General features: G+C 39.2%; 1 protein-coding gene across 1 annotated transcript in view; it reads left to right on the top strand.

Moving 5' to 3' along the window:
- CEMIP2 (cell migration inducing hyaluronidase 2) overlaps positions 1-20,674 on the top strand; it is a 79,360-nt gene that overhangs the window by 16,644 nt on the left and 42,042 nt on the right. The window contains 6 exon segments of the mRNA XM_021064787.2: positions 770-1,112; positions 5,440-5,580; positions 6,175-6,736; positions 11,163-11,332; positions 16,734-16,922; positions 18,974-19,143. Of these exon segments, the coding sequence (XP_020920446.2) occupies positions 782-1,112; positions 5,440-5,580; positions 6,175-6,736; positions 11,163-11,332; positions 16,734-16,922; positions 18,974-19,143 (1,563 nt within the window). The 5' untranslated portion in view covers positions 770-781.

Raw genomic sequence — 20,674 nt, 5'->3', positions numbered from 1 at the left:
GCCATAGAACAGTGGCTCTCAACCTGGATGCTCATTGGAAAAACTTGAGCATTTAGAAGGTACAGATGCTTGGCTTCTGACTTAATTGTTTATAGAGTGTGGTGGTGGCATTAAGGTTAGTGATAAATAATGTTCAGAGTGGAGGAAAAATGGTATTAGAAGATGATTAGTGAAGGTGATTGTTGACACAGTTTATTATATCAGGATGTCAGCTGACTTGATACTTTCAAAAAGTCATTACTGTGGTTACTAGGGACTAGAGAAAAAGGAGAAGTGAGAATAAATGGCGTAATGGCTATAGAGTTTCTGTAAATATTCTAGAAATGAATGGTTGTGATGGTATGCAACAGTATGAATTTGCCTAATGCCACTGAATTATACTTAAAAATGGTTAAAATGGGAGTTCCTGTTGTGGCACAGCAGAAACAAATCTGCCTGGGTACCATGAGGCTGTGGGTTCATTCCCTGGTCTTCCTCAGTGGGTTAAGAATCTGGCTTTGCCGTGAGCTGTGGTGTAGATTGCAGATGAGGCTTGGATCCTGCGCTGCTGTGGTTGTGGTGTAGGCTGGCAGCTGTAGCTTCAATTCGACCCCTAGCCTGGGAATCTCCATATGCCTGGGTGTGGCCCTAAAAGGAAAAAAAAAAAGTTAAAATGGTCAGTTTTATGTTATGTATATTTTACCACAATGAAAAATACTGAAAAAAAAGCCATAGTTCTCACATTTCTGAGCCTTGGTTTTTTTTTTTTTTTTCTTTCTTCTTTTCACAGTGACAGTGTATCATGCGTGCCACTGATTCCAGGGGACACCCCCCTGCTTTCCTACAACCTCAGAATGGAAGCAGCCATCGCTCATCTGGCTATGTTCCTGGGAAGGTTGTCCCACTGCGACCCCCTCCTCCTCCAAAGAGCCAAGCTTCAGCCAAATTTACCTCCATCAGACAGGAAGCCCGGGCCACCTTTGCTTTCTCTTCTGAGGAACAGCAAGCCCAGAGAGAAAGCCAAAAGCAGAAGAGGCACAAAAATACTTTCATTTGCTTTGCTATTACTAGCTTTTCATTTTTTGTTGCACTTGCAGTCATTTTGGGAATATCCTCAAAATATGCTCCAGATGGTAAGTGTGTATATATATTTGTGTGTGTAGATGCATGTGTGCATACAGAACACATTCAAGGAAAAGAAAGAAGGGAAAGAAATAGTAGAATAAAATTCTAAAAAATCTTTTATTATCTTAACTTGGCTTTAGTTAACTAATATGTAGCTAGATAATATGAAATGTAGCTTCTTATGAGTGAGAACAATTAAAGGAATTCACTGGAAATAATAAAATTAAAGAATTGCTCTCCCTTTCCATTCTGCTACTTTGTCCTTCTTGAAGCGTTTGTTTTCAAAATAGTAATTTTAATAAGCTTTATTGAAATCTTATGGTAGTGCAGTTCATCTTTCATGGTAGGTAAGATTTTCAGATCACCAAAAGTTTTTAGTAATAAAAATTACTAAATGTAGTGATAAAGTACATTTAATTGAAAAACAAACAAACAAAAAGAAAATGATTACGTTTTGTGTTCTGCCATTTGAAACTGGCTAGAAAGAGAATTCTAAAAGAGAGGCAGCAAGTTTTGATACACTTGTCTAAAAAATCACTCATTTCTTGATAGTTAAATATCATTTAGGGGAGATTTTAATTTCTTAAATGGCCTTTGCTCTTCAAGTTGGTAATATAGCAATGCTTTGAATGATTTTGGGAAGTTAATTGTCAGTCACCCTCAATGTAGTACTAACAAAGAATGGCCTCATAATAGATGCCATCCATCCCTCTGAAAATCAAAGGGCTCAGGGCTGTGGAAGAAGCAGAGAAAAAACTCAGGCCACCTGGATTGGGCTCTGTAGTGGTCTGAATTTTTTTAGTAGTCTGCAACAGATTTATATTGAATTAGTGCCTCCTTAAATGGCTATAATATTTGGGAAGCATTGTATGATTTATAAAACTTAGAAATATTAGTTTGTTTAGATTTCATGGGTGGTTTAGGGATCTTATAGACTATGTTTTTGGTGGGGAGGTAATAGCAATACCTCTGAGAAAATAGACCTGAAGTAAGAGAGATGTTCATATCAACATCTTTTTGTTTGTTTGCTTGGCTGCACCTGTGGCATGTAGAAGTTCCCAACCCAGGGATCAAACCTACATTGTACTTCCAACTTGTACCACAGCTGTGGCAACGCCAGATCCTTAACTCACTGTGCCACAAAGGAACTTCGCATGTCAGCATCTTTGTTGGCCAAACCAGTAGACCACATAAAGTGCTTGCAACATTGCTTTCCATTGGACATCACATTGACTTTCTCTCTTTTTCCACCAGAATAACCAAGTTCATGGCTGTTGATTCATTCTTTCCAAGTAATCTTCAATAAAAAGATGCCAGACTGTGGGAAATCATAATTGAAATCTGTGGCTTTAATTGATGTTTTCATATTTCAGCAAAGACATAGAATTGCTGATGTGGTTCCTTGAGTCAACATTTTTTAGTTTCACATTTTGGTATTATAAGGGCAGAATATCAGTGGAAAGACCTGGTATGCTGCAGTATTTCAAGATCAGCCTTACTGTGGTTATTGCTGTTACGTAACTTTGATAATGCATCTTGTACTCAGCAAGAAGGTAGCTGAGAAGGTGGGGCTGGCTAAGCTATTTTTCGATGCTTCCTGCAGACTACAGATTTCCTTCTCTAGCTGGTTACAGTCCTTGTTACGTGGGCCTACATTTGCTTGTAATACAACATCATAGACATTTCAGCTAAATGTTTTATGGGAAATTAGGGAAGATAGAAGAAAAAGTTCAAGAAATCCTCAAAATTAAGTCAGAAAAAAAAATGCAAGAGTTTTCTTGTTTCTTCGGTGGGAAGAAGAGTTTAAGGATTATTCTTAATATGGTAGTGATGGTCACCAACGTATCAGAATTAAATATCAGAGGAGTTCCCGTTGTGGTTCAGCAGTAATGAACCTGATTAGTATCCATGAGGATGCAGTTTCAATCCCTGGCCTTGCTCAGTGGATTAAGGATCTGGTTTTTGCTGTGAGCTGTCAGGTAGGTTGCAGACTTGGCTTGGATCTGGTGTTGCTGTGGCTGTGATATAGACTGGCAGCTATAGCTTCCATTCGACCCCTAGCCTGGGAACCTCCATATGCCATGGGTATGGCCCTAAAAAAAGCAAAAAAAAAAAAAAAAAAAAAAAAAAAAAAAAAAAAAAAAAAAAAATCAGTGATTATGAAACTGCTAGGAGAAAAATTAATTCCATGAAATAATTGCTAAGGACTTGACTAGTGGCACTAATTTTAATTGTAGTGGTTATTATCACCTCAAAGAGAAAGCATAAGCCAACATGAATGCTTAGAAATAAATGTTTGTGGGAGTTCCCGTCGTGGCACAGTGGTTAACGAATCTAAGAACCATGAGGTTGCGTGTTCGATCCCTGCCCTTGCTCAGTGGGTTAATGATCCGGCGTTGCCGTGAGTCGCAGATGTGGTCGGATCCCACCCCACATCGCTGTGGCTCTGGCGTAGGCTGGCAGCTACATCTCCGATTCGACCCCTAGCCTGGGAACCTCCATATGCCGCGGGAGTGGCCCAAGAAATGGCAAAAAGACAAAAAGAAATAAATGTTTGCATTAGTGTGACGTAAATTTAAAACGAAGAATCAAAATTTCCTTTCCATAAAAAACTGTATCTTTGTTATGTACCCAGTATTTCTAATTTTTCTCACATTATCCCCCAACATACACCTTCCACCTTCATGTGATTCCCAAGCTTATTTGTCCATTCCTACTTTTGTTTAGTTTAAATATAGGCTGTACCTTGCTATTCTAACTGAGCAAACAAGTGGACTTGGATGGCAAAGGGTACTTGCATCACTAGTGTCCTTATCTCTGCTTCATACTCCTTTTATTTAAATAGTATCCACTTCTTGGGGATCTAGGTCTAGTGTGATCTCCACCATTGTAGCTGTCTCAGTTACTCTAGCCCCATTCCCTCCTTTCTCTGAGCTCTTTTGCACCTAAAGTAACTAACACATTCTTCAGTATTATTTCATACATGGTGGCTTTTTCTCTTAGGCTAGATTATAGGCTCTGAGGGCTGTGAGCTCATTCTAAATTTTATAAATTATGAACTTTGTAAATTTTACATTATCTAGTCCAGAATGGATAAATTGATCTTCAGTAACTACTTGGTCAGTAGTTGGTAAAATTGGTGTGGTATTTTTTCCCTCTCTTCTTACAAATTATAGCAGAAACTAAGCTCTCATGGATAAAATAGCTGTGGCAATACAGAATACTTTCGTATTTTCATCATCATCTGTTCAAGAGGCAAGTTCTGATTCTAGTAAAGGAACACTATAAGGAAAGTAAACCTCCTTTCTTCCATATCATTCAATATGCTGAGTAATCTTGGGTTTAGTTTCTCTAATCTCCAGTTTGCTCATCTCTGAAAATGAGAGGTCATATCTTTGACCATTTGCTGTTGGTAAAGTGTACATGATTGAAGATAGTGGTATTTACCAGTAGCTGCCTTTGGAATGAAAGAAGTGCATAGGAAGGAACTTGAGAAAACCTAATACACATGTTGCTTAGCAATTTCCATTTTTTATTTTTCAGTGTGTTGTGAACATACTTTCTTTTTAAAAATAGCTTTCTTTTAAACATTTTTTTTTAAGTTTTAATTTATTGGACTCTAGTTGACTTACAATTTTGTGTTAGTTTCAGGTATAAAACAAAGTGATTCATTTATACATATACATATATCTATTCCTTTTCAGATTCTTTTTTCATATAGGTCACTACAGAGTATTAAATAGATTTCTCTTTAAGTCCTATACAGTAAGCCCTTGTTACTCATCCATTCCATGTATAGTATTGTGTACATGTCAATCCCAACCCCTTATTTTATCCTTCCCTAAAACAGCTTTCTATAGTGGGTCCAAGGACAATTTTTAGTGTTGCCTCTTACTGTTGATTTATTTCCAGAGTAGCTGGTTCTCATTTTACCTTGTGGACTTTGACTTGAACTAGATAATAGCAATTTGGTTTTGTGGTGAAACCTTTTTTTTTTTCCCAGCTGTGCCTGCAGCCTGCACAAATTCCGGGGCTAGGGGTCGAACTCTCACTTCAGCAGTGACCCAGGCTGCTGCAGTGACAATACTTGATCTTTAACCTGCTGTGCCACAGGAGAACTCCATGAAACCATTTTTATATATTGAGGAAGTAAAGGATTTGATGTATCTCTGCCTGATAGGATGGGATGGGATTTCTATCCATATGGAAGGAAATTAAAGTATGTTAGCCCCTTACTTGCAGGTTGCAATAAATGATGGTACGATTTGGAATTGGCCAAAGATATTTTTGCGTATGGTTGGGTTAATAGGATATCGATGTTGCATTGTTTTGTAGAAAATTGCCCAGATCAAAACCCCCGTCTCAGGAACTGGGATCCAGGACAAGATTCTACAAAGCAAGTTGTTATCAAGGAGGGGGATATGTTTCGTCTGACCTCAGATGCCACAGTGAATTCCATAGTCATTCAAGATGGAGGTGAGTAATGGTCTCTGTCTATGGGAACAGCAAGGATGCTGTTTACCACAGGGGAACAATTGATGTTCTCTATGCAGAACACTGTTCTTTGTTTTTAGGATGTGGTGTAACTCTGAGTATGGAGACAGGAGCAGTTCCTAAGGTACAACAGTAGAATTTAAGAGCTAGAAGGGCCTTAGAAATCATGAAAGATCCTTGATTTATAGAAAAGGAACTACTTCTAGAAGGTGATCTTTTATAGCTAAATCTTTGTTATAACTACAGAGAGTGATGAGAGAGTCAGTTTGGGTTAATATGTGTAAAAATGAGATCCGAATTTGGAGGGTCCTATTTATTTTTCTAGAAATGATTTATCTTTAAAGTGAGTGGATTGAAAATCATACACATGGGCATTTTTAGGGTTTTGAGATAGGAACTCTCCATTTCTTCCTTTACTGTGTTTTGCAAACAGGTTCAGTCTTCTAAGCAGACTTCTGTGAATTCTTTTCTCCTAACTTCAGAAATGTTTTTTTCCCCCTGTTAAGATGAAATCTATTTCTCTGTACCTCAGAAAGATGTTTCAGAAGTTGATTTACTTAGCGTTATTCCCTGCAGGGCTGCTTGTATTTGGGGACAATAAAGATGGATCCAGAAATATTACTTTGAGGACTCGTTACATCCTGATCAAGGATGGTGGGGCGCTTCATATTGGAGCAGAAAAATGCCGCTATAAATCCAAAGTGACAATTGCCTTGTATGGCAAGTCAGATGAAGGTGAAAGTACGCCAACATTTGGCAAAAAATTTATTGGTGTGGAAGCCGGCGGGACACTGGAATTACATGGGGCGCAGAAGACATCGTGGACGTTGTTGGTGAGAACTCTGCATGCTTCAGGCTTGACCTTTGGCTCTTATGCCTTTGAAAAGGATTTTCACAGGGGCCTCAATGTGAGGGTTATTGACCAAGATACAGCCAAGATTTTGGAAATTGAGAGGTTTGATACCCATGAATATCACAATGAAAGCAGGCGACTTCAGGAATTCCTGAGAGTCCAGAGTCCAGGACGGATTGTTGCCATAGCTGTCGGAGATTCAGCAGCCAAAAGCCTCTTACAGGGAACCATACAAATGATCCAGAACCGGTTGGGAAGTAAGCTGATCCAAGGACTGGGCTACAGGTGGGCATACATATTTTTACTTTCCTTCCTGCTATGTATTAGAGTGTGTGTCTGTGTGAGAGGAGAGCCAGGGTGGGGAAGGAAACACAGCACATTACTTTCTGACTTCGGGTATCAGAATGGCCATATGGAAGTCTGGTTGCCTCTTGCTTTGAAACACGGGACTGGAGGACAGAATGCTGGTTATATAGATCTTGTCTTGACTCTTGTTTATGAAGCACTGTGTGAACCTTAGCATTAGGCTGGTGAAAAGTTAAGAACAGAAATGTGGTATTGAAAAACAGGCAGTTTAAAGAAAGCTTTTATTATCTTCTGAAGATCATATGAAACCCAGGCTACTTGTGGCACCTCATGTTGAAAGGTTAGGGTCCAATTCTGTGTTAAGGTATAAAAGTTGTCTTAAAAATTTGAGGTGGGGTGGAGCATGCACAATTTTCTTCTTTTCTTTCTTCTTCTTCTTCTTTTTTTTTTTTTTTGCAATCCTGTGCATGCTGATTTGAATCTGCTTGTTTAATTGACACAAGCCTAGGGGGCCCTGGCACATTTGAGAAAGCACAAGTTGGCGGGCTGGGAGATTCATCCAGATAGTAGGATTCATTTCTACAATTTGTTCTTATGCTATATTCTAATTAATTATTATTTCTCTATGCTATTCTGGGATCTAGGGAAGTAGCTTGCTCAACATTTAATTTAAAAAAAAAACAAACAAAAAAACAGAAGTTTTGGAGTTCCCATTGTGGCTCAGCAGGTTAAGAAGTCTCACATAATGTCCGTGAGAATGCGGGTTCCATCCCTAACCTTGCTCAGTGGGTTAAGGAACCAGTGTTGCCGCAAGTTGCAGTGTAGGTCACAGATGTGGCTCAGATCTAGTGTTGCTGTGGCTGTGGCATAGACCTGCATGTGTAGCTCCCTAGTCTGGGAACTTACGTGTGTCGCAGGTGTGGCCATAAACAAAACAAAACAGAAGTTTTAAATCTTCTTACAATTCACAGTATAGTTGAGAAATATCTGCAGTGAAAAGTGAGAGCATTCCACAACTCACATGTTGAAATGATCTAGTTATTATTTTTTCCTTTGATGGTTGGTCAGTCTAGCTATTTTTTCCTTTAGTCAATGTTGGAATGGAATATTATCTATGTAAATCGTAGAGAAAGTTAAGAAGATTAAAAATAGTGAAGAAAAAGGGTCTGTAATATTTTAAAAATGCTTTTTAGGAGTTCCTGTCGTGGCTCAGCAGAAAAGAATCTTACTAGTATCTATGAGGATGCAGGTTCAATCCCTGGCCTCGCTCAGTGGGTTAAGGATCTGGCATGGCTGTGAATTGTGGTGTAGGTCACAGAAGAGGCTCATATCCTGTGTTGCTGTGGCTGTGGCTATGGCTATGGCTGGCAGCTACAGCTCCAATTAGACCCCTATCCTGGTAACCTCCATATGCTGTGGGTGCGGCCCTAAAAAGACTTAAAAAAAAAATGCTTTTTACTCACCCAGGGAATATTTAGGAGATGCTGAGTTCTGGGTACCCATAGATGCTTAGATGAAGGAACACCATCTCAGAACCCTCATTTAATCTGATGGATAAACAGAGACCTAAATAGATGATCATGCACTGAGACTCTTGGTGCAGCTGCGGGCTGTGATAGGAGCACAAATAGAAGGAGCCCCCCAGTCAGCCTTGGGGAATCAGTGGAGCTTCCCAAAGGTGAGAGGCCCGAGGAGAGTTTGGAGTGTACTGCATAAGCCGTAGAGAAGGAGGGCTTTCCAGACAGAGGAAATAGCATGTGCAAACCTCAGAGGTACTGGGGGTTTTTTAAAAATTAAATATACATGTATAGAAAAGGGCTAAAAACAAGAATGTAGAGTTTAATGACTTATCACCATGTGATACCAGGGTAGCTACCACCCAGTTCGAGAAAGAGAATGCTGCCAGTGGCCTGGAAGCTCCTACCTGTCCTGTCCCCTCCTGTTCACTGGCCACTCCCTCTGCTCACCAAAGATAACCACTCCCCTGGATTGGTGGAGAACACTGAAGTTCAGGTTTGCTTGTCTTTGAACTTCATATACAAAGGAGCAGACAGTATGTCATATGTTGTGTCTGGCTTCTTTGCTCATGCTTGTAATCAAGTATCACTTATGCTGGTGCATGCAAGGTGGCTCATTTTCATCACTGGTTATTTTCTATTATATGACTATAGGACAGGGTATTTACTGCTGGATATCTGGGTGGTTGTCCAGTTCAGACCTCTCTTATAAAAAGTGCTTCTCTCAGTGTTCTTTTATCCATCACTTCATGCTCACGTGCACATATTTCTGTAATCTATAGACTTAGTTGTTTCTTTCTGTCATTATTGTTCTAGATTTGTGCAGTCATTAGGTAGGAATATTTTGTTTGACATTTTCAGGTTCCTCTCTCTACTGTTTCTAAATTCCCTTTAAAATATTGCTGCTGATTTGATGGAAGAATTAGAGTTGTGATCTTTTGCCAGTGTTCCGTTGCATCGACATTATCTCCAGTGTACATAAATATGCCCCTTTGAAGATAATGTTCTGGCGCATTGAAATTTTCCTCAAGTGGAGGAGGGAAGTAGGAGTGTTTTGGAGATAATGTCAATAGAATAGAACATTGTTTTATAGTTGCTGAGGCAGTTCTGGTAAATAAAGGAAGCCTCTGATATTCCTCCCCACTTTCTTCTCACATAGGAGATAATAAATTGAGACATTCTTCATTTGATTCTTTGTCCTGTGTCATGGAATATAAATAGAGCTGTAAAGCATAGTCAGCCAAAGAGTAGCTAATCCATGCAGGGGCGGGTGTGGAATTTGTAAGGATTGTAGGCATGCGTTGGTTAACTTTGATCCGTCAACATCCAGCCATCTGTCTAGCATAGATTACTTTTAGCATTTTCTTTTCCTATAGTAGGAAGTTGACATTTTTCTTTTCATGTTTTAAATCAGGCAAATTTTCTGACTTTTGTCTTTGTTTTTTTGTTTGTTTGTTTGTTTTTTTTTTTGGAGGTGGGGGCACAATTTTGAGCAAAATCCCTGGGATGTTTATCACAGAAATAAAATGGCATTTCTCAAACGTACTGCGTTCAACAAAAAGATATAAAGCATAAAAAATTTAAGGTCTGTTGGATAGTGCTTCTTTAGCTTTAATTTAAGAATATTAAGAAACCAATAACCCAGTCATTTGCAGCCTGGCTTGCACACCTGAGATCTTAAAAAAACCCATGTCCAGAGTCCACCCTAGATCATTTACATCAGGATCTCTGACGGGTAGGACCCCACCCAGGCAATACGTGCAGTCAAGGCTGATGCCTACTGCTCTAACCTCTGACCTCTAACTCAGCAGTTCTCAGTGTGGCTCCCAGACCAGCAGCATCAGCATTACCTGGGAACTTGTCAGAAATGCAAATTCTATGGCCCTAACACAAATGAGGCTTTACTAGAACTGCCTCAGCAACTAAAAAACAATGTTGTATCTGATCCCTACAAATGAGAGTGGGGCCCAGCAATCTCACTTAAACCCTCCAGGTGATTCTGATGCCTACAAAGTTTAAGAATCACTGCTCGGAGTTCCCATTGTGGCGCAGTGGAAACGAATCTGATTAGGAACCATGAGGTTGTGGGCTTGATCCCTGGCCTCACTCAGTGGGTTGAGGATCCAGCATTGCCATGAGCTGTGGTGTAGGTCACAGATGCGACTCAGACCCTGCATTGTTGTGGATGTGGCGTAGGCTGGCAGCTGTAACTCTGATTAGACCCCAGCCTGGGAACCTCCATATGCCGTGAGCGTGCCCTAAAACGACAAAAAAAAAAAAAAAAGGAAAGAAAGAATCACTGCTCTAACTCAGTGGTTCTCCAGTGTGGCTGCACATGCATATCATCCCAGGACCTTTAAAAACATACTAATGCCAGGCCCCACCTGTAAAGACAATGGTTGCATCGATCTGGGCTGGGTCTAAGCATGGATATATTCCTAAAGCTTCCATCAAGCTAGATTTGAGAACATTGCAGAGATGAGAGTGGAAAAGAGAGTGGGTAATAATCATTTAAAATAATTATTAAAATAAATAAATAAATAACCCCCCCCCAAAAAAAACCCAAAAGAAATGGGCTTATGCCTAGAATGATAATGTGAATGACATGGGTGTATATTGAGGAAGGAAGTTAATGATTCATTGAAGTCATAGTCATTGGTGTTTCACCTGTTACAGAGCTAGACAAACAAGAATGAAAATCCAGGTGCATTTCCTTCTATGATGTCACTTATTTCAGTTAAGTTTGGACTTGCAACCTCAAGGAAAAAAAGAGGAGAAATTGGCAAAGAGGAAATAAAATTATCAGCACTTGTCATAACATCTGTGTTAGGGATTTGGGGTCAGTACTACGACAAATAATCAAATGCACCTGCTCTTTTTCCTTCCAGGCAAGCATGGGCTTTGGTTGGTGTCATTGATGGTGGAAGTATTTCTTGCAATGAATCTGTGAGAAACTATGAAAATCACAGTAGTGGAGGGAAGGCTCTTGCCCAAAGAGAATTTTATACTGTGGATGGTCAGAAGTTCTCTGTGACAGCTTATAGCGAGTGGATTGAAGGTAGGCAAGTATAGTTTATACTTTTGTAAGATATGGGTAAGTATTTTGACTTTTTTGTTTTTAAGTGGTATTGTATTCAAATGACAGTCTGGTTAGATTTTTTTTTTTTTTAACTGGTAGAAGATAAACCTATATTTTCCCTATTGTACTTAACCTTTTAGACTGAAGAATTCTTTCTGGACTAGAAAACAATCTGCTTTGGGCATTCCAAGTTGAACTTTATTCTTCATTCTTGAGTCATACAGTATGTTTAATGGATTTGGTACCAGCTGAACCAATTTGGGTGTGGTAGGGTGTGCTGTCTGGTTATGTTCTGTGACAGGGAAATAATCTTGTGCTTTGGATTTTGTCTTTATGTAGACGTGTCAGCAAATGTTACCTTTGAACAATGCCATATAAACAAACTACTCATTTTCTTTATTTTATTTTTTGTCTTTCTCTTTTCTAGGGCCACACCCATGGCATGTGGAGGTTACCAGGCTAGGGGTCTAATCAGATCTGTAGCCACCACCGTACACCAGAGCCACAGCAACACCAGATCCGAGCAGCGTCTGCCTCCTACACCACAGCTCACGGCAGCGCCAGATCGTTAACCCACTGATCGAGGCCAGGGATCAAACCCGAAATCTCATGGTTCCTAGTTGGATTCATTAACCATTGAGCCATTTCAGGAACTCCTGCTCATTTTCATAGCAATTTTTCCTAGATAATTCAGCTATTACATTTACCTTATGGACAAATTGGAAAACATAGAAGAGTATAAAGTTTAAATTAATCTTTATCATTCAGAGGTAATTAGTATTTTTAATCTTCTGTATGTTCCCTCCTCTACTATTCATTTCAACCTGCTTTTCTCCCCTTAAACAGCATAATGTAAAGTTATTTTAGGTCTTTGTATTTTCTTCAACATGTATTTTTTTTTTTTATTATAACCCACCTTTCAGGAGTTCCCATTTTGGCACAGTGGAAACGAACCCAACTAGTATCCATGAGGAGGTGGGTTCAATCCCTGACCTTGCTCAGAGGGTTAAGGATCTGGTCTTGCTGTGAGCTGTGGTGTAGGTCACAGAAGTGGTTCAGATCCCTCGTTGCTATGGCTGTGGTGTAGGCCAACAGTTGTAGCTGCGATTCGACCCTTAGCCGTGGGGACTTCCACATGCCTGGAGTGTGGACCTAAAAAGCAAAAAAAAAAAAATCCGTCTTTCATAAGAACTACTATGTCTAACACTGATGTTCAGACTTTTTTCTTTTAAGGGTGTTCACTGCAGAATTTCTGTGCTTACCAACTTTGCTGGTAGATTTTTTTGGCTCTAAGTGGATTGGCAGCCTCCTGTCTGTGCTCGCTCACCACCTTTCTTTCCCAATTCAGTAATGTACCACAATTAATATGAAATGAGTAATTAAGAGATGCTCTATTAATGTGTGATTACCTAGAAAGATTTATTTTAGGCTGGGCGCATACCTCTGTTTTGAGCAGCATTATAGCAAATGTTTGCTAAAACAGATTTCTGGAGATAGGATGCCTGGGTTCATATCCCAGCTCTTTTACGTACTATATGAAGATGGGCATGTGACTAACTTCCTAACCCTCAGTTTCCTCATCTGAAAAATGGGGGTAATAATGGAAACTACCACATGGGGCTACTATGAGTATCAAGTGTGAAGAATATGAAGGTTTTACAGCACAGTGCATGTAGTAAGCACTCAGTAAAGGTTAGCTATTTTCACGATAATGCTAACATGACTTGGTTATAACAGTGTATTTTGTAACCACATAATTAAAGACAGAAAGTCTTTTGCTTTAAAACAAGCAAATGAGGAGTTCCTGTCGTGGCTCAGTGGTTAACGAATCTGACTAGGAACCATGAGGTTGCGGGTTCGATCCCTGGCCTTGCTCAGTGGGTTAAGGATCCGGCATTGTCATGAGCCATGGTGTAGGTCGCACACTCAGCTCAGATCTGGTGTTGCTGTGGCTCTGGCGTGGGCTGGTGGCTACAGCTCCAATTAGACCCCTAGCCTGGGAACCTCCATATGCCACGGGAGTGGCCCTCAAAAGGCAAAAAGACAAAAAAACCCCCAAAAAACAAAAAACCAACAAAACAGACGAATAGAGTTCCTGGTATGTAGCAGGGACTTTCACATGTTCCGTCTAAGCAGCCTTCTGAGTTTGAGGTGAGGAAATGCTATCTACTATGGATGAGGAAGCTGGATTGAAGTTTCAGCTTTCTGCTTCTGAGATTACTGCTCTTTCAACCATATCATGGTTGCCTCTGGTAGATGAAACCATAGGTAGATGAAAGCATTTCTGAACGAGAATTTGGATCTGAATGAAGAGTTTAGTGAAACTGCTTCCAATAAAACTCCAGGCAGAGGATAATTACTGACAAACTTTGAGTCAACATTTCCTTTGTGGGAAATTTTGTTTTCATTTCCACATTAGCAATGACTACTCTTTTCTGGAAGAGGGTGCATTCTAGCTATCTATCTTAGGATATTGTTTGTGTCTCTTGTTCTCAGTGGCTCTTATTTTTTGGAAGTGATGGAAATTCTCTCCAGGAAGCAAGGAGGATGATCTTATTGCCTTTCATACTTTCAATTTAATAGTGCTAATAGGAGATAGCTCAGGCAGGATTTTCTTCTAACGTCAGAAAAAGAGTGAGGAATTATTGAATAACACATATTTTCTCCATGTAATTTAGCTTTTTTCAAAAAGCAGAAACAAATTCTAATGATCCTTTAGATCAAAACTTATCTGGTATTCTTTTTAAAAAACATTATTGAAGTTTTATATGAAAAAATTAATGTTTCTTGGTGGCCCTTTTTTAGATGATTCTTTTTCATAGAATCTGAAATTTTGGCTAGTGATTATCATTGCTACCATGAGTTTTTTGCTTATTTTTGCTCTTAATCTGCCTGCTTTGATTCTTGAGAAGGCAGAATAATATGGATATTAGGAAACTGAACTCTGGAATCGAATTAGAATTCATTTGTGGGCTCTGTGATTTTTCAGCTGTTATTCAAACTCCCTGACCTTTGCTTTCTTTAACTCTAATGCGCATAATACTTCCTATCTCTCAGAACTGTTTTGATGAAAGTTTATTTTGGACGTGAAAGCCCAACAACTGTTAGCTATCATTATTTAGACAAAATTCCATTATAGATTTTAGTATCTGGATGCAGATACTATAAAAAAGAAAACACTTTACATATATTAGATTTCTTTTTTCTTTTTCTTTTCTTCTTTGCTGTTTTGTAGAACCAAGAAAGCATGATAGATTAGAGTCTAAAGAAGCAGAACCCCTTGGAGTTCCTGTTGTGGCACAGTGGAAACAAATCTGACTGGGAACTATGAGGTTGTGGGTTCGATTCCTGGCCTCTCTCGGTGGGTTAAGGATCTGGCATTGCTGTGGCTGTGGTGTAGGCCAGTGGCTACAGCTCAGATTTGACCGCTAGCCTGGAAACCTCCATATGCTGTGGGTACGGCCCTAAAAAGACAAAAATAAATTAATTAATTAATTAAGCAGAACTCCAGACTTGCTCAGGTTATGTTTTACATCAGGATAGTTTGCTCAAGACTGTAAAGATATTTGTATTATTCTTGTGCCTTGTTTGAATTTCCTTCTTTTCGATTCCCCTAACTTAAGTAAATGTGTTTTTTAACCCCTAACATCTACTTTCAGAGGCATTATCTCAAAGAAGCCCCTGTGTAGTTGGCCAGTTAATTAGAAGGATGATAGTGAAATAGGTGGTAAACGTATCTTTGAAACATGTTTTTCCAGGTTTCCCTATTTTTTGTAGCTTCTGTCTATTCCACGTTAATTTACACTACATCAGCTTTTAGATTATGACAGGTTATATCACAGACATTTTTAAAACAAGAAATGCTTCTATACTTGTTTGCATGTTAAAGGGTATAAGTTATGGAGATGTTGGACCAACTTTTTGGTTTTTATCTGCCTAATTGGGAACAAACTCTAATTTCAAAAGAAGGTATGAGGAAAGATCAATAACTAGTAGTCCCTGAATTGCAAAACTCAGCTTATCCCAGGAAGGAGCTACGGTGGACTGGGGCACTGTCATGTGTCTTTCAGGTCACATTACAGGTAATAGTAGGAACACTCATCCCTTAGAAGATATCTGTGAGTCTGCACTATGAAACAGAGCAGTGAATGTGCAGGTGGATGGATTTTGCTACCTTCACTGGTATAGCGTCCAAGGATGTGAGCTTGGAATGATATGAATCATACAGAGAGTAAAAATACTGCAGAGAGAGGTTACTTCCAGCAGGGATATTGGGAAGTCCCTAAAGCTTTGCCTGAACTTTTTAAGGTGAATAGTATCTTGGTAAGTGTTTTAAGATGGAAGGACACTGTAGATAAAGACTAAAGGATGAACAAAAGCATAGAAATGAGAGATTGCCTAATGCAAGCTTTTATCCTTAATATTAAGATTATATATGTGCTGGAGTTCCCATTGTGGCACAGCGTAAACGGATCTGACTAGGAACCATGAGGTTGCAGGTTCAATCCCTGGCCTTGTTCAGTGGGTTAAAGGATCTGGCATTGCCATGAGTTGTGGTGAAGGTCACAGACGTGGCTTGGATCTGGCGTTGCTGTGGCTGGAGCAGCTATAGCCCCGATTAGACCCCTAGCCTGGGAACCTCCATATGCCCTGGGCCCTCCCCAAAACAAAAGGATTACATATGTGCTAATGTCTTGTCTCTAGTCCCATGCATGGGTTAAATTGAAGTACTGGGTCTTCATTACAGACCTGTGCTGTGTTTGGCAGCTTCTACCTGAGTGTGACATATTCTTGTTACATTTTAGGATAGTGTGAAAGCAGTATTATGGTTTTAGCCCTGACACAAGAGATTTGGAGATGAAGAGCCTTCTTCAAAATTTTAAAGTAATTAGTCTTATTGAAGTGACCTCTTATGTTCTATCACTGTTAGAGATATATGGGGCTCTCTTCCCTGGAGGGATCTATATTTTCTTTTTTTTTTTTTTTTTTTGGTCTTTTTGCCTTTTCTAGGGCCACTCCCGCGGCATATGGAGGTTCCCAGGCTAGGGGTCTAATCGGGGCTATAGCTGCTGGCCCACGCCAGAACCATAGCAACACCAGTTCTGAGCCGTGTCTGCAACCTGTACCACAGCTCACAGCAACACTGGATCCTTAACCCAATGAGCAAGGCCACAGATCGAACCTGAAACCTCATGGTTCCTAGTCGGATTCATTAACCACTGAGCCACAATGGAAACTCCTCTCATCTTTTTATTGGCGTATCTGCAGAATGATTGACATGTGGTTCACATTAGTAAACATTTGCCGATTCGTGCTTATCTTAACTTGTTGATTTTAGAAAAAAAAAAAAAAATCATCCTTTCTTGCTTTTTTGGTTTAGGTGTTTCTCTTTCAGGTTTCCGAGTAGAGGTTGTGGATGGAGTGAAGCTTCATCTGCTGGATGATGTTAGTAGCTGGAAACCCGGAGACCAGATTGTGGTCGCAAGCACAGACTATTCCATGTACCAAGCAGAGGAGTTCACCCTTCTCCCCTGTCCTGAGTGCAGCCGCTTCCAAGTCAAAGTCAAAGGTATCAGACTGCTCAGGATGCTTTGTGGGAACACTCTTCTTGAAATTTGATTCCTAGAATTCTTTTTCCCCCAGTTAAGTCATCATTATCAATATTGAAGGTCTTAGCAGTGGGGTGCTTTGAACACTAGAATCCCAGAGGATATTAGATAAAAGTAGTAACTCAGCAATAATGTTGCTGTTAATGATACGTAGCAGGCAAATCAGTGTTTTTTGCCTGTTTGTATGTTAAAGAAAAAAGTATGCACACTAGATAGATTGATTTTTTTCCAAAATCCTTTCCAACTTCTTTCCTATTAATTTCCCACTATTAAATAGTAGTAAACTAGATTCATTTTAAGAGAAAGTGTTTCTTTTATTTAATTAAAAGAATGAAACTCATGGTTTTTGAGTGTCTACTTTCTTGGCAAAATATAGATCTCACTAATATTTAAAATGAAACTAAAAAGGTATTTTTATAAAACTACACCTATCAATCATAATCTTGAATAATGTATATTTTGTTTGTTTTGTCTTTTTAGGGCCCTACTTGCAGCATATGGAGGTTCCCAGGCTAGGGGTTGAATCGGAGCTGTAGCCACCATCCTACGCCAGAGCCACAGCAACACCAGATCCTCACCACATCTGCAACTTACACCACAGCTCATGGCAACGCCGGATCCTTAACCCACTGAGCGAGGCCAGGGATTGAACTCGTTTCCTCATGGATGCTAGTCGTGTTTGCTAACTGCTGAGCCACAATGGGAACTCCTTGAATAATGTATTTTTTGAGAGAAACCAGTGTACAATGAGATTCTTACTATAAGCTGGATGAATGAATGAATTTAGAAAGAATGACTGACATTTACCAGATACTATTTTGAACCTGTTAATAGGCAAAGCTTGTTCCGTCATTGCTTCCATTATGGGATTCATTGTGCATTTCACTCATTATATTGCTTTCCTTGCTTCTGCAATAAAGATTATATGTTTATGATACAAAACAAAAGAATTTACAGTAATCTATTTAATAAGTACTCACTCAATGAATAATTTAGAGCTTTGAAGTTTAAAGGAAAACTTTTTGCTTAAAAAAAATGGGATTGGCTCACTTGGCCTTTTTTATCTGCTTCATTCATTGTTGTAGTTTTCCTTCTTGACAACACAGGGTATAAACAAAAAACCAAAAACTAAAAAAACCCCATGATATTATCTGGCATTAATTTTTTTTGGAAATTCCCACTCTTGTTAACAAATCTACATGGTAATAAATCTTCATGATTTCAACTCCTTGATTTAATTTGTATTTTTCCTTCCTGAGTTTATATAATAAGAACATCAGATAAAAGCTTATTATTAAAGTGTTTCTAAGCTTCCAATAAAGGTGGGAACTTAGAAGTGCATAATATAATATTAAGAAGTAGGAAGGAAAAGATAGTAATTTCTGTACTGTTAATGTTAAAATGCAGGTTACTTTAGCTTTGAAGTAGAAGCAAAAACAACTTGACACTCTGTTATCAACATCTACAAAACCATTAGTTTTTTTAAATTCCATGCGTCGTCAAGGAAGTAGAACAAGAGGATATGGACAGGAGAGAGAGAGAGAATGGATCTTTCATTAGACTCCAGATTATTGGTGCTATTCAGGAGAGGACTGAGCAGTTCCCGCTGTGGTCCAGTAGGCTAAGAATCCGACTGCAGTGGCTCAGGTAGCTGTGGTGTTGCAGATGGATCCTCAGCCCCAGCATAGTCAGAATTGCCATAGCTGTAGCTTGGATTCAGTCCCTGGCCTGAAAACTTCCATGTGCGGCTCCTTCAGGGAAGTGCAAGCTCTCTGTGTATGGGTTTGATAGTTGGTAGTGAACATTAAGGTATTTAATGGTTGTTTTAGACTAGATAATCCTTAACATCTTTGCTTCCTGGGATTCTTTGGTTGTGAGGTATTGAAGAACTGAACCAAACAATAAATTTGATAATGTCTTGGAGTTACAGGATAAAGAAGACTGTCTTTTTGACAAAAGTTTTATGTTTTCTTTCTTTTAATGTGTTTCTTCCCTTGCCCTCATTGATCAGAAACTCCTCAGTTCCTGCACATGGGTGAAATTGTAGATGGTGTAGACATGAGAGCTGAAGTTGGAATTCTCACCCGGAATGTTGTAATTCGAGGAGAAATGGAAGAGGCATGCTATGCTGAGAACCAGTGCCAGTTCTTTGATTATGATACCTTTGGGGGACATGTCATGGTAGGCAAAAGGATTTAATGAACTCTTTGAAACCCTGGTTGCTAAATACCTGTTTGGAAAAACTTTCAAGTTTTGGAATGAGATATGTTTGGCTATTCAAATCATATTTTATTAATCTATGCAGTGGCGATGAGATTTTATTTTTTTTTTAATTTATTATTTTGTTTTTGTCTTTTTAGGGCTGCACCTGCGGCATATGGAGGTTCCCAGGCTAGGGGTCGGAGCTATAGCTGCCGGCCTACGCCAGAGCCACAGCAACACGGGATCTGAGTCACGTCTGTGACCTACACCACAGCTCACAGCAACTCCAGATCCTTAACCCACTGAATGAGGCCAGGGATCAAACCCACAACCTCATGATTCCTAGTTGGATTCATCAACCACTGAGCCACGATGGGAACTGCCACAATGATTAAAGATAAAGTTACGTTTTCATTTAGTTGATCTTGACCCATAGGTAAACCTTTTAAGAATTACCTTATGAAAAATTCAATCGGGAGTTCCCGTTGTGGCACAGTGAAAATGAATCCGACTAGGAACCATGAGGTTGTGGGTTTGATCCCTGGCCTCGCTCAGTGGGTTAAGGATCCGGCGATGCTGTGAGCTGTGGTGTAGGTCGCAGATACCACTCGGATCTGGTGTTGCTGTGGTGTATGCTGGCAGCTGTAGCTCTGATTCAACACCTAGCCTGGGAATCTCCATATGCCAAGGGTACAGCCCTAAAAGAAAAGAAAAAGAAATGTTGAATCAGTTTACATTGGGAAATTCAAATTATACAGAAAAAATAATAATAATCTCCATGTGCATGATACAAGTTTTGAAAGAATCAGTTGGTTTGAAAAAAAACACAATATTGTGAAAGGGTAGACAGTAGTAATGTGCACGTACAAAATATGTTTCTGTAAAAATATTTTTTGCATGCAGATTTTTATTCTGTTAAAGTATTGAGCACTTGTGTGTTAAGCATTGCTCTATGTACTAACCTATTGGACTATTAAGCTGCATTTCATCTACGTGTTATCTTGAAATCAGTTTTTGTGCATCGAGTGGGCTGTTTTGTTAACTGTATTTCTGTTATACTGATTTCTGAAGTGAAACTAATCAAAAATCTTAATGTTTATAAATATTGAGAGTGTTCACGTTGTGGACCACAGGGATCTTTAAAAAGACCAAAGTTCTTTAGCACACAGCATTTTGTGCTAACTAAAATATTGAAGGAGGATTTAGAAGTAATTATTTATCAAACTATAGTGGAGATTATTATATAAACGAAAGAACCAGATAAAACTGGAAATGGCCAAAATGTCTGAACAAACCCAAACATATATATAGAAATCATTTCTGGAGCTTTCCTGGTTACATTTCCTTTATTTCTAATAAGAGGCTGTTTTTACTACTCTTTAAAGTATTCATATATATATATATATATATATATATATATATATATATATTTTTTTTTTTTTTGGTCTTTCTGCCTTTTTCTGGGGCTACTCTCGTGGCATATGGAGGTTCCCAGGCTAGGGGTCTAATC

This window comes from Sus scrofa, chromosome 1 (assembly GCF_054392235.1).
Source record: "Sus scrofa isolate SSC_HxYL_T2T_F1_AM1 chromosome 1, Sscrofa_HxYL_maternal_Yorkshire_Landrace_v2.0, whole genome shotgun sequence".
NCBI lineage: Eukaryota > Metazoa > Chordata > Mammalia > Artiodactyla > Suidae > Sus > Sus scrofa.
Note: the sequence above shows the minus strand (reverse complement) of the source record. Positions and strands in the feature narration are given on the sequence as shown.